This window comes from Glossina fuscipes, unplaced genomic scaffold (genome assembly GCF_014805625.2).
Source record: "Glossina fuscipes isolate IAEA_lab_2018 unplaced genomic scaffold, Yale_Gfus_2 222, whole genome shotgun sequence".
Taxonomy (NCBI): Eukaryota; Metazoa; Arthropoda; class Insecta; order Diptera; family Glossinidae; genus Glossina; species Glossina fuscipes.
Window position 1 is genome coordinate 1777901 of NW_023998565.1, and position 11771 is coordinate 1789671.

At 32.5% G+C, this 11771-nt stretch overlaps 1 protein-coding gene across 1 annotated transcript in view; it reads left to right on the forward strand.

Moving 5' to 3' along the window:
- Positions 1-3651, forward strand: part of LOC119642445 — a 5745-nt gene extending 2094 nt beyond the window's left edge. The window contains exons 2-3 of the mRNA XM_038041601.1: positions 2867-2945; positions 3016-3651. Of these exons, the coding sequence (XP_037897529.1) occupies positions 2867-2945; positions 3016-3651 (715 nt within the window). The remainder of the gene's footprint in view (positions 1-2866; positions 2946-3015) is intronic.
- Positions 3652-11771: the final 8120 nt, after the last annotated feature.

Genomic DNA, 11771 nt, shown 5'->3' on the forward strand with positions numbered 1-11771 from the left:
AATAATAATAATAATAATAATAATAATAATAATAATAATAATAATAAAAGGGTATCTTCTGCATACAATTTAATAAATTCACGAATAGAAAAGGAAATTTGTACATATATCAATTAATTTCTCAGCTGTTGACAAACGCAATTAGCCAGTAAGTAGCTCTTTCGTGCAGTATCATCTCATAATTCATTGCCCCTTACTTTTGTTGATTAAAAAACATGTATATATAATGAATGTCACCGGGTTAAAAGTAGATGATTGAATTTTTCAACTGATTAAATTAAGAAAACACTTACTTTTTCGCGCAAATCGCCCATACAGAATTCTAAAACGTTTTCGATCCTTCTTAGCACAACTATTTAAAATTTATTGCAACAAGCTTTTGAGAATTCTCACTTTGCTACGCATAATTACTTAGCGAAAATCGGTAAGAAATCCTTCATGCATTTATATAAATTTAGATCTCCATTTTGTTCTATACATGTCATTCACGTGCACTGTGAGCGTGAATTTTAAGTTTTTAATTCCGGAAAGAGAAAGCATATATAGAAAACTCAGGACAAAAAACAATAATTGCAGAAGGCGGAGAACGGGGTGGGTGACAGATTGATTTGAAATGTTTTCCAAAAATGTGAAGATATATTTCATCGAAGTCAATAAACTCAAGTTTTTAATTCTTAAAATCGATTTATTACGTCTAGCCACATAACCATATAACTTAAATCCTTCCATATCAAATGTTTCTTTCGGGCAAGTTTGCTTTCACTTGATGTTCGAAGACCTCCTATCGGTCCACCGGATCATTGCGTCTGTCGTATAAATGATGTTCTTCTCCTCCGTTACAACCTTACATTTGAAGTGATTTAATCGTAAGGGCTTGCGTTCAAGCTGAATGTTTTTCTAGGTTTTTTCTAGGTTTTTCTCATCTGACGTACGTTTTTTAACGTTGGAATAATATTTAAAATGACTAATCAAAGCTTTCTATCGTATATTATAAATGATTATTTAAGAAGTCAAGAAATTTACAGACCAGTGTTAGCTTCTGGTGAAAAGTTCCCTACCTTTATTTAGTGTAAAACAGTTCCTAAACATAGCAAACGTTTCGATTATCGAGATACAGTTGTAATGAAAGTTATCGATTAAATGTTTTACTACAAAATTTAATTTTAGTATAAGAAAAACGTTAAAGGTTGTATTACGTTTAATTAAAAAAAGTTAAAGGAAAATAAACAAAATCATTTCCATATTAATTGCCAAGAATTAGATCATTTAAGACGTTACAACGGCGTACATTGCTATGCATTGCTAACTTCATTGCTATGCTTCAACTCCCCCAAATCTTTAGAACTTTGCATTCATCAAAATAACTAGTAATGGGACTGGAATTTAAAAATGGGCCTTCTTTGCCTTAATTATATGAAAATAAAAAAATCATTATATTATTAATAATATCTGCTCACATCTATAATCGATCTCTCTAAATTGCTAATAATTTGAAGTAAAAAGGAAAATTTGTATTATCCAAACCTGAAATGAATATGAATAACTTAGTTTTGGAAGAAATATTAATGTCAAATGACTGATATGTTAATAAGCGTCACTACACTCTGCCCTATTTAGATGTAATTTAAAATTTGAAACACCCTGCCAAACGGACGTGATCACGCAGCGTTATTCATAATGTCTTCATGGAAGAGATGAGAAAATTTTGGAAATGGAATATTTTTCAGCACTGTGGTCTTTAGAGTAATAATGAAACTTTTATGATCATAGCTCATAGTTAGATAGCTTCCCTTCCAGGAAGGTCGACAGACATATAAAGTTTATTATTTATAACCGATTTCTTGATTTCGCTTTCTAAGTAAATAAAAGTAAAGTAAAAAAGGAAAGAGAATCATTTGCAAGACAATTATTAAATGATTTCTAGGCGAATAATTGAATTCCATTAATTAATGCTATTTGTTAGTGATATATTTATGTATAAATGTATATGTATATATTTATAAATATATATAAATATATATAAATATATATAAATATATAAATATATATATTAAATATATAAATATATATATTAAATATATAATATACTAAATATATATAAATATATATAAATAAATATAAATATTATATATTTAATATATTATATTATATATATACATATATATATATATATGTAGTATTATTTACATCTTTTTTTATGTAAGCGGGTACGTATATACGTACGCCTGTATGTATTTACCTTTGTACGATTATGTAGGCGTGCTTGAATGTATATATGTACATATGTTAAATGTAATCATAAGTAATAGTTCATGAAAATTGCAAATAATTTTGTAAAAAGTACTCGCATTCATCAACTTTGATGAGTATTGATTAACACGTTGTAAATGCAAGATTATGAATAAACTAATAAATCTAAAGGAATTAAAAATAAATAAAGATTGAAAATAATTAATTGAATTGGCTTCTAATTCTACGGGATTAGTAGTCTCGAAGCATTTGCTTATAACCCTTAGTTCTTAAGATCATAAAGTCAGGTGTAGATCTAATCAAAATTTCAAAATGAAAAGCGCATTCTTTTATAACTTTGATTTTATTGAAATATCTGCCTAGGGCATACGAAATCAATCTTAAATTATGATAAAAGTTGGTTAATAGACAAGACTACACTACACATTACGCAAAGCATTTTGAAGCCATTTCGCTACTTTGCTGCTTTTTGCTGGAAAGATTAGCCATAGAAGAGTAGTGTGGGCAGAATTGTTTTTATTATTGACTTGAACTTTTCAATATTTATATTACAGACATTTCAAACAGTTATACTAAAAAAATTACGTCAAACTTTCTATATTTCTCTATCATATAGAAAACTTTTAAAAAATCTTACAGAATACGAGTCGGAGAAGTTGGTTAAATTTAGAAGTCTTGTCATATTTTCCAAAAAGGTAATTTTGAGAGCTGTTGAATTTTGATTTCATTATTCGTAAATAACTTCTAATTACATTTCTAATGCAGCTACGAATGGGCAAGTATGCATTATTTATTACGTTATGGGTGCTATATTTCGTGTCAATATTATTGATGTTGGGAGACTTACTACTAACGGAGCTCAACATATATGTTTTAGGATTTTACGCACTAACGAATGCCACCTTACTTTATCGACTATTTGGTGTTTGCTGGTGTACTGTAATTTTTCATGGTTTGATACCGTTGGCGGTCCTTATCTTTATGATTGTTGTCCATTGGTTTGATGATCTGAAGGCTTTTCTGGTTTCAAGTATTGTGATACCGTTGGCTATACAAATAGTCCTCGCCATACCATTAGTGTTATTACGTTGCCGTCGTGATTGCAACTTGCAAGCCTTACTAACTGGAATTCATGCTCATCTCGGCTTAATGGTTATAATAATCTATTTTTGGACTGCATGCTTTCTTCTGAGGCGCAATATGGCGGCTGCCTTATTATGCATGCTCTATATGCTCGTCTATCTAGCAATAATACTTACACCTCACCTGTACGGAGTTACACGACAACTGTTCGAAAAATATATACCAAAGTTCAAACGGAAGGTAAAATCAAAGAACGATAAGAAAAAGAAAAAAAAAACGAAACTAAATCCCGAACAAGCGGCTCCCTCCCGTAATTAGCAACTCGTGACAAATAGACATTTATCTTATAATCTTTACGTCTACACATCTTCGAACATTGAAGTTGTTTATTTAATAAAAGATGTTTTCATAATACAAATGATTCGGTAGTTTTCCACTTCTTCTCCACTTTACTGCAATTCATTGCATCCAATCGATAGAAGAAAGGCATGTACAGATGGAAAGGAACACCAATGTTTTCTTCTTCAATAGGGGATCCCTAAATAGATGGATATAATCGAGTCAATGGAGTTCACATTATTATGTTAAGGTAGTTTAAAATAAGATATAAGTTCGATTTTATTAATTTTTGCCATGATGTCGCGATCTATAGTTACTTTTAAAACGCTAAGAGGGGGCATAAAGGGAAAATATGTGTTTCTTACATATGTTTTCTCTTTACGAGTAAATGTATTTTTGCTCAATTATTTTTACCAGAAATTCGACTATGAATTGACTTCAAAAATTAACGTAATTTTTATGCTCATGTTGGTAAGATGGTGTTGTAATACCGTAACTTAAATCCGTCTTTTGTGAATTTCACGTTATTATTTATTTTCTTCTGAAATAAAGTTCGTGCCACCGATTTATGATTTTTAACGTAATCTAGGTTTTATTTGCAATTCTTAGGAAGTCTATTTACAACTTACTCAACCCTCTTGACTCAATCAATCTTGCCTTGTGGAGAAATGCCGCTACATGCCCTTTTACAAGCAATTTACCATTAACTAAATTCCTCGCGACTTTTCTTTCCTTGTGTTCGTCTCTAATTCCGCTAAATTACTGCCAATTGTGAATTTTTCCGCGAGCCGCCAGGTGCACAAGACAGATAAAGCGTCATAATTGTGTCTTTGGTTTTTCCTCTCTTTGCAATTTTGTTTCTTGAAAAATCGACTAGTTTTTATGAAAGCTTATATCATAAAATATTGGATTTTCGTCACGATGCGATCGACCGTTGCTGTATAACACCGCGATGTACGCACTCCCACAATAACCTATACATATTGTTGGACAACGGCAGACTTTCAATAACACTGCCTAGTCAACCATTTGAATTTTCATATGTATGACTCCCGATTAGTCCGTCTACTTGCCGATTTGTTGCTGCAGCCCTCACGATCACATAAATTTGATGTTCAAGCTTAGATTTGAAAATTGATCTTGTTCGCCTGCAACCATGCCTACGAATTGTCAGAGGTATAGCACAAGAACTTGTTACAAATATCTCGCGCGAGCATTTGAGAACCATTTGGTATAACCTACATTCCGACGGGGACAGGTATTGAGCGGGCAGCTTAAATCAATTCAGGAAAGTGTTCTGAATCGAATGCAGAAACAAACTCAAAATTGATCGGTATAATAAAAGGTGGGTGTGTCTTAAGTCTTCCTTGGTGTTACAAACATCCGCAGAAAATTTAATACACCCTGCACTACAGGTTGTGTGCGGTATAATAACACAAATGACTTGATTTCAAAAGAAAAACAAGAACAAGAGCACAACGCTTTTTTTTATGCACATCGCTATATATATATATGGGTTTCTTTTTAAACATTTCCGAATATTGAAATAATAAATATTTCGTTGAATTTCTTCGAACATATCGATGCCTCCTATCATATTTCAATTTATTTAACTTTTGAACATTTCTGTCCATCAATCCGCTTTGGTGGTCGCACAAATAAATAAATAGTTTCTTACAATGTTTCAATCGTTAAATAATGCGACCTGATTACTTAATGAGGGATTGAAAATGTTTTCTTTTTTTCTTAAGACTTGTGTAATTTCTGTTCTTTTTCCCGAATATCTTCACTATTAACATTATTTACAAACAAATCTCTCAAAAGCCAAGCGTAATTCAGTGTACACTAGACATGTGCTAATGAATCCTACAGAAACGTGTTGCAATTTGTTATATTTGTTTCTTCTAAACATCATTAAGGAAGGATCTCTTTCGCGTCTTAATTTTAATTTCATTCTTTTTAGCCAGCAAGTGGTTTTTTCTGAGTGATGCTATCAGGATGAAAGGCCCAAAGATAAAACTCTGCTTATATACTACATTACAATAATTCTGTGTTTAATAACACTTTTTAAGTTTTGACGAAAACCTAAATTCTTATTGGAAATTGGAAATTCTTATGGAAATATGACATAGATTTTAAAACTGTTTATTTATCTTTGGAGTTAGGCGGAATTGGGAGTTCGTCTTAATCACATATAGATATATATATATATATATATGAGTAAAGGAGTGGTATCGGCAGCGTCAATCACACTCATTGTGCATATATACAATTTATTGACGGCCTTATTATTTTTGTACCCATCTATACGACGCCTGATATAGGTTAACATACCTGTTTGTGCGAACATATGTGACCCCCGAAAAAATTAAAGGTAAACCTTAAGTTTGTCTGTGCATCCGTCTGTCTGTCGGTCTGATGCCTGTTTATGTGAACTAAACCCAAGATACAAGTTGCAATTTTTGAGATATTTTGATGAAATGAACACAAGCTACTAGTTGCAATTTTTGAGATATTTTGATGATATGTGGTACACTGACATGATTTGATCGAAGGACGAACGCAATTAAAAACGGTTTGGATTAGTCCACCTTTCCGACCACTCGCGATATAACGACCTATTTTGAAAAGTCGTGATATGAAAATAAGTGCAATTTTCAAAATTTCTCGACAAAACTCGCTTGTAATAGTATTTTGACATTCTAAATTGGTATGAAAAATTTGGTTCAGCTGGCCATTGTTTACAATAGTAAATTGAAAAAAAAATGAACATTACCAAATTTGGATCGTATGGGTGTAGTTTTGGAATATTACCGTTTATAAAGACTATTTATTTATTTATTTTATTTTACCCAATATTTATACATGAAATTCAACTAAAGAAAATTACAGTCGGATTCAGTTCATCTTAATAGAAAATCTTATACTAATACTTTTAAAACTAGTGCACAATAAAAAGGAAGAAAAAAGAAGAATAATAATAATAAAGTAAGTTTAAAAATAACTTAAAAAGTTATAGTATGAGGGAATATAAGCTCTTATAGGCCAAAAAGGCTTAACTGTCAATGTTTTATGACGAAAATTAGTTCATGATGGAAATTTGACATAAAAAATAAGTGGACTGATTTTGAACCACAATGGTCTACATCTTGGATCCCATTCCGTATACGATTTCTCATGAAGAAGAAGATTTAATTTTTAATACTCTATGGTAAAAACAAAAATCAACGGAAGGAAATTAGGATCACATATGTATATTTTTTAGATCCTATAATGAAAAGAAGCCCCTTATATGAAGAGGAGGTGTATATTCTAGTTTCTAATGACAGAAACTGCAAAATCATAAAAATTTTCGGAAATAAATTAAATTTTCTAAATTTAGGCCACACCAGTTTCGGTAATCTTCTAATATGCGGGCTTTTATGAAAAGTATATTTATATATGAAAACAATGTGTGATATGTTACCAAAGGAGTTTTTATTACCAAAACGAGTAAATAACTTCATTAGGCGAAGTGGTGTAGGATATCTAATGGTCGACCCTGCCAGATTACAGTATTCTTAGTTGTTTTTTTAGATTAATTTTAAGTAATTTGGTGCACTGACGTGTTTTGGCTCGCGGGCGAACGCTACGAAAAATGGTTCGGATCGGATAAGTTTTACGACCACTCCCGATACACTCGACTTGCAACAAAAAGTCTGTTTATTGGGTATTGGGTAGTCGAGAAGCTAATGAGCAGCTAGATTTTTGCATCCTCCTTCGGAATGGTTCTAATGTATTGATGTGGATAATGAAAAGCTTACCATTTAGATATTTCTTGTCGGCATCTATAAACTACTCGTTTCATCCAAGCTGGTTACTACATACATACAATTTGGCGTCGTTAAGAGACATTTCTTTTATTACAATTAATTCGAATGTAGTGGTGCAAGATAGAGCGTTAAAGGAATTGTTGAAAATTCTATAAGGATTTGATTTTCAACAACACACATAGAAATTTTCTGCTTTTTTATCGTTGCATGTTGCGTTCGTAATTCCATAAATGATATTCATTGATAAATATATCTTTATACATAAAGGTTTGATTCAAAGCGTCCATCATTTCTCTCTCTAGCCATTCGTTGTTGAATTTTAACCTACTGTTTTTCATGATTCTTGCTTGTCGTTTCTTCAAATAAATGAATTTCTACGAAAGAATTTAAAACAAGCAAGTGTCAAAATATGCTTAGAGTGAGCCTTGAAAATCATGTTTCTTATGTAACATATGAAAATAAAAGCTCATGGAATTTCTTCAATAAACTTCAAACATATTTTTCCTATATTTTGAATAAATTGTATTAAACCAAACATTTGCATTTTCAACGACAGCTGTTTGCAATTTTTCTGGAAATCCCGTTCTGCAATTATCGTAGAACTTCTGCGACTTCCGGGCAAAAGATTGACCCAAGTCGCTTTTAAAATCCTCTTTCTAAATCAGCCTTACAGCATGTAAAGAAGTTTGTCAAAGAGTAAAACGAACGAAAGTCCAACGGGGTGCAGTCCGGGATATAGAATGAGGAAATGGAGTGGAAACTTCCCTACTTAGCACTACCAATATTTGTTCAAATATTAAAGATCTGTGTAGTTCGGCTCTATTGTGATTGCAGAGGGTGCATCCTTCCACCACTCTCTACCACTGTTTATGAACCTTTGTCCAAGTTAACCTGCGATCTTTTTCTTACCTTTTTTTTCGTACTTTTGCCATTTTTCTCTGCCCGTTTTCAATCGCCTGAAAGAGAACTCGATTTTAGTGCGTTTCAGTAGCGATTCACAAATGAAATCTTTAAAATTTTTTACTGTCAAATGCCGAGGCTCTTTTTGTATAGATCTTTATGCAAATGGTTCAAAATTATTTTTTGATCAATACTTCCGCAGCGATGTCATATCCCGTCTGTAAAGAACCATTGGCCTCTTACTGGTTATGATAAAGCATGTTCGTTGTAAATACGATAAGCTTTTTATCAACCTGCTAAGCATTGTTGGCTTGATCAAAGATATAGCGGATTTTTTTAGAATCTTAGCTTGCTTTTAAAAAACTTTTGTTTTCGGAAGAATTTGTCATTTTTTTACATATTTAAGCTTTTTCGCGCAATGTGCTACGCTTTGATAGTTGTGTCATTTTAAAGCCATTGATAGAGATAAATGCATAAATGCGTACATTTGCTTGCTCTAATCTTATATAATAAAGTACAAAGCATGTAGTAAGTGCGACAGTAAAAGCAAACATAAAGTTGCGTGCCAATAAGCAGCATTTATAGATATGCTGTATACATATATATGTATATATATATATATACAGATCCAGATATTAATATAACGTATAGCAGAAAGTGTAGAATTTCTACGTAAATATTAATACTAACAGTGCAAAAAAAAGTAGAAGAAATATATATATATATATATATATGCAATACATACATTCCTATGTAAGGTTTACTGTTTCGTTCCTTTCCATACAACGCGATTAACTCGTCTTATGTGGTTTTTTGATAACGAGTGGTGAAGTTTCACTCGCTTTGGTATAAAATTTGAAAAAATTTTAGAGAGCACTACCAAACACTCAAATTCAACTACTTATGGATATTCACGAGCAATAAATGAAAAATCTAAAACGTTCGATGTACTCTGAGATTATTTCAAATTGTGATTGTTTGCAGACGTGTGGTCAGTCAATTGTCACCCGACCTTTGCAAGAATGTGATGGAACTCCTATTACATCAAAATCTGATAACCGTTTACCAGATTATTATAAACGGAATATAAACGCTACTTTATTCCATTTGCTTGGTAGTGAGCAAACATCTTCTTCTTTTGTTATTTATTTACATTTCTTGATAAATCATCTCGGCTAGAGTTTCGTATAGAAAAGAAGAACAGGCCATGGAAAAAGAATAAGCGATGGATTGCATTCCAGTCTTCTGGCAAATATAAAATATAGAACAATCTTCATTTTTCAAACTTCACAAACTATTTTTTTATTTAATAGTAAACAGTTTCATAAATTCAAAAAACAACATCCGTTCATCTTTTACACATCACCATGACGTAATGATAGACTGCTCATCATAGGCTTTTTAAAATATGCATAAAGTAACAATATAATTACAGAAGGCCAGGCAAGCAAAATAAAGTGCAAAAATATCAAAATTTTGAATAAAATTACTACTCCATGCTGGCTTAAAAAATTGCGCAATTTTGATGTAAAATTTGGACGAGCAATTCTAGCATTCCATTGGAACAGCAATATTAGTTACAGTTAACGAGACGGTAACGAATGTTATTTCCATTGGATGAGATATATTTTTCGAGACCTTAAGAAGGGTTCAAAAGCGCAAGGCCGATGTTTAACTTCAAAATTGCCATTGAAAGACCGCTCAGACTTTTTCTCTTCGCTTTAAAGTAGTTTCTTGCAATTTTATTGCTATTAAACGCGTCATTTACACACGCCCTGATCTTCAGTCTTCGTTTTGTCATTCTAACTCTCGTACGTTAGTTTAAAATGGTCTGGCTATCGACGGTATCACGACGGATACGAAAGAAGTTTCTTTCAAAATGTCGTACTATGGATCATGTAAAAGTTGATAGTCCGTAAGACAATTAGGAAAAAACAAGTGAAAACATTATAGTCGCGCTACGCTCATTATTGAATACCTTTCACCACGTTATCTAAGACAATTGTTATTTTTGCCACTGAACATATATATTATACCCTGTTTTTAAATGACTTTACCATAACAATGGAACTACATTACTTAGGCCTCAAAAAATTAGGAATTTTGAAAATAAAAGCTTACTTCTCGCAGGAATGGTTCCACCCGAGAAGGTGAAAAATTGAGGTACGTGTTCAAAATTTACCCCAGTTAACTTTTACATCAAATCACTATTATGGTCAATTTTCGTCACAATACACTTAAAAAACTTAAACTTTTCTGTTCTAAAAATCCTTACATAAGATAAAAAACAAAAATAGGCCGATAATGGTTTGTAGTGTTCATTATACTCTACGCCAATTGTGGTACAAGGTATATTAAGTAGTGCGGACGTCTGCATCATCTCAAAGGGCTACTGTTACCCAGCCACTTTTGTCGAGAAATTTTCAAAATTGCAATTTTTCCATATAACGAGTTTTCAAATTAGCGTTATATGGGGGATCGGAAAAGTGGACCGTCCCAAACCATTTTTACTAACGTTCGTCTTTGAGTCAAAATATGTCAGTGTACCAAATTTCATTAGCATGTCTTAAACGTTTGCGAACTTCAGTTTGAGTCAAAAAATTTATGTGGACAGACATCAGGCGGAGTATGAAGAGAGACGAAGCAAACTTAAAAACATTATTATGGTCAGCAAGAAAAAGAAGAGGAGAACCGATGGGGTCTAGCATGCACATTAGAAATTACGAAGCTTAAACATTTAAGACAACCAATGTGTTCAGAGTTTCTAGAGGAAATAGTCGACACCTTGTTCCCACAGAAAAGCAAGTTTGCATAGCTAACATTGGCAGAGGTAAAGGAAAACATTAGATTAATTTCTGCTTATGAAACTGCCGCTATCTGAAAACAAACTAAAGACAAGAAAGCTCCGTATCCCGATGGAATCCCCAAGCTGTAAGCTGTAAAACAGGCCGTTTTAACGACAAGCGCTATGTTTATGAATACATTTGCTTGGAAGAACAGAAATTTCCGATTAAGTGGAAACAACAAACGCTCGTGTTACTGCCAAAGCCAAATAAGCTACCGCATAAGCCAAGACCATACCGACCTATTTGTCCACTGGGCACGTTAGCCAAAGTGTATGAGAAGTTAATTCGTACTCGTATAGAAGAGTCCGTGGAACGTTTAAAAGAATTGACGGACTGCAAATTCAGTTTCAAGAAAAGGAAAAGTACAGTATTGCAACAGAAGACGTAGAGGGGAAACGTTGATTCGGAGGCAAGAAAAAATACTGCCCAGTTATAACATTTAACATTAAAAATGCGTTCAATTCAGCAAATACGTACTGCGTCGTAACTGCCCTCCAGGAAAAAAAAGGACCGCATTATCTGATCAAAGTCAATAACGGCT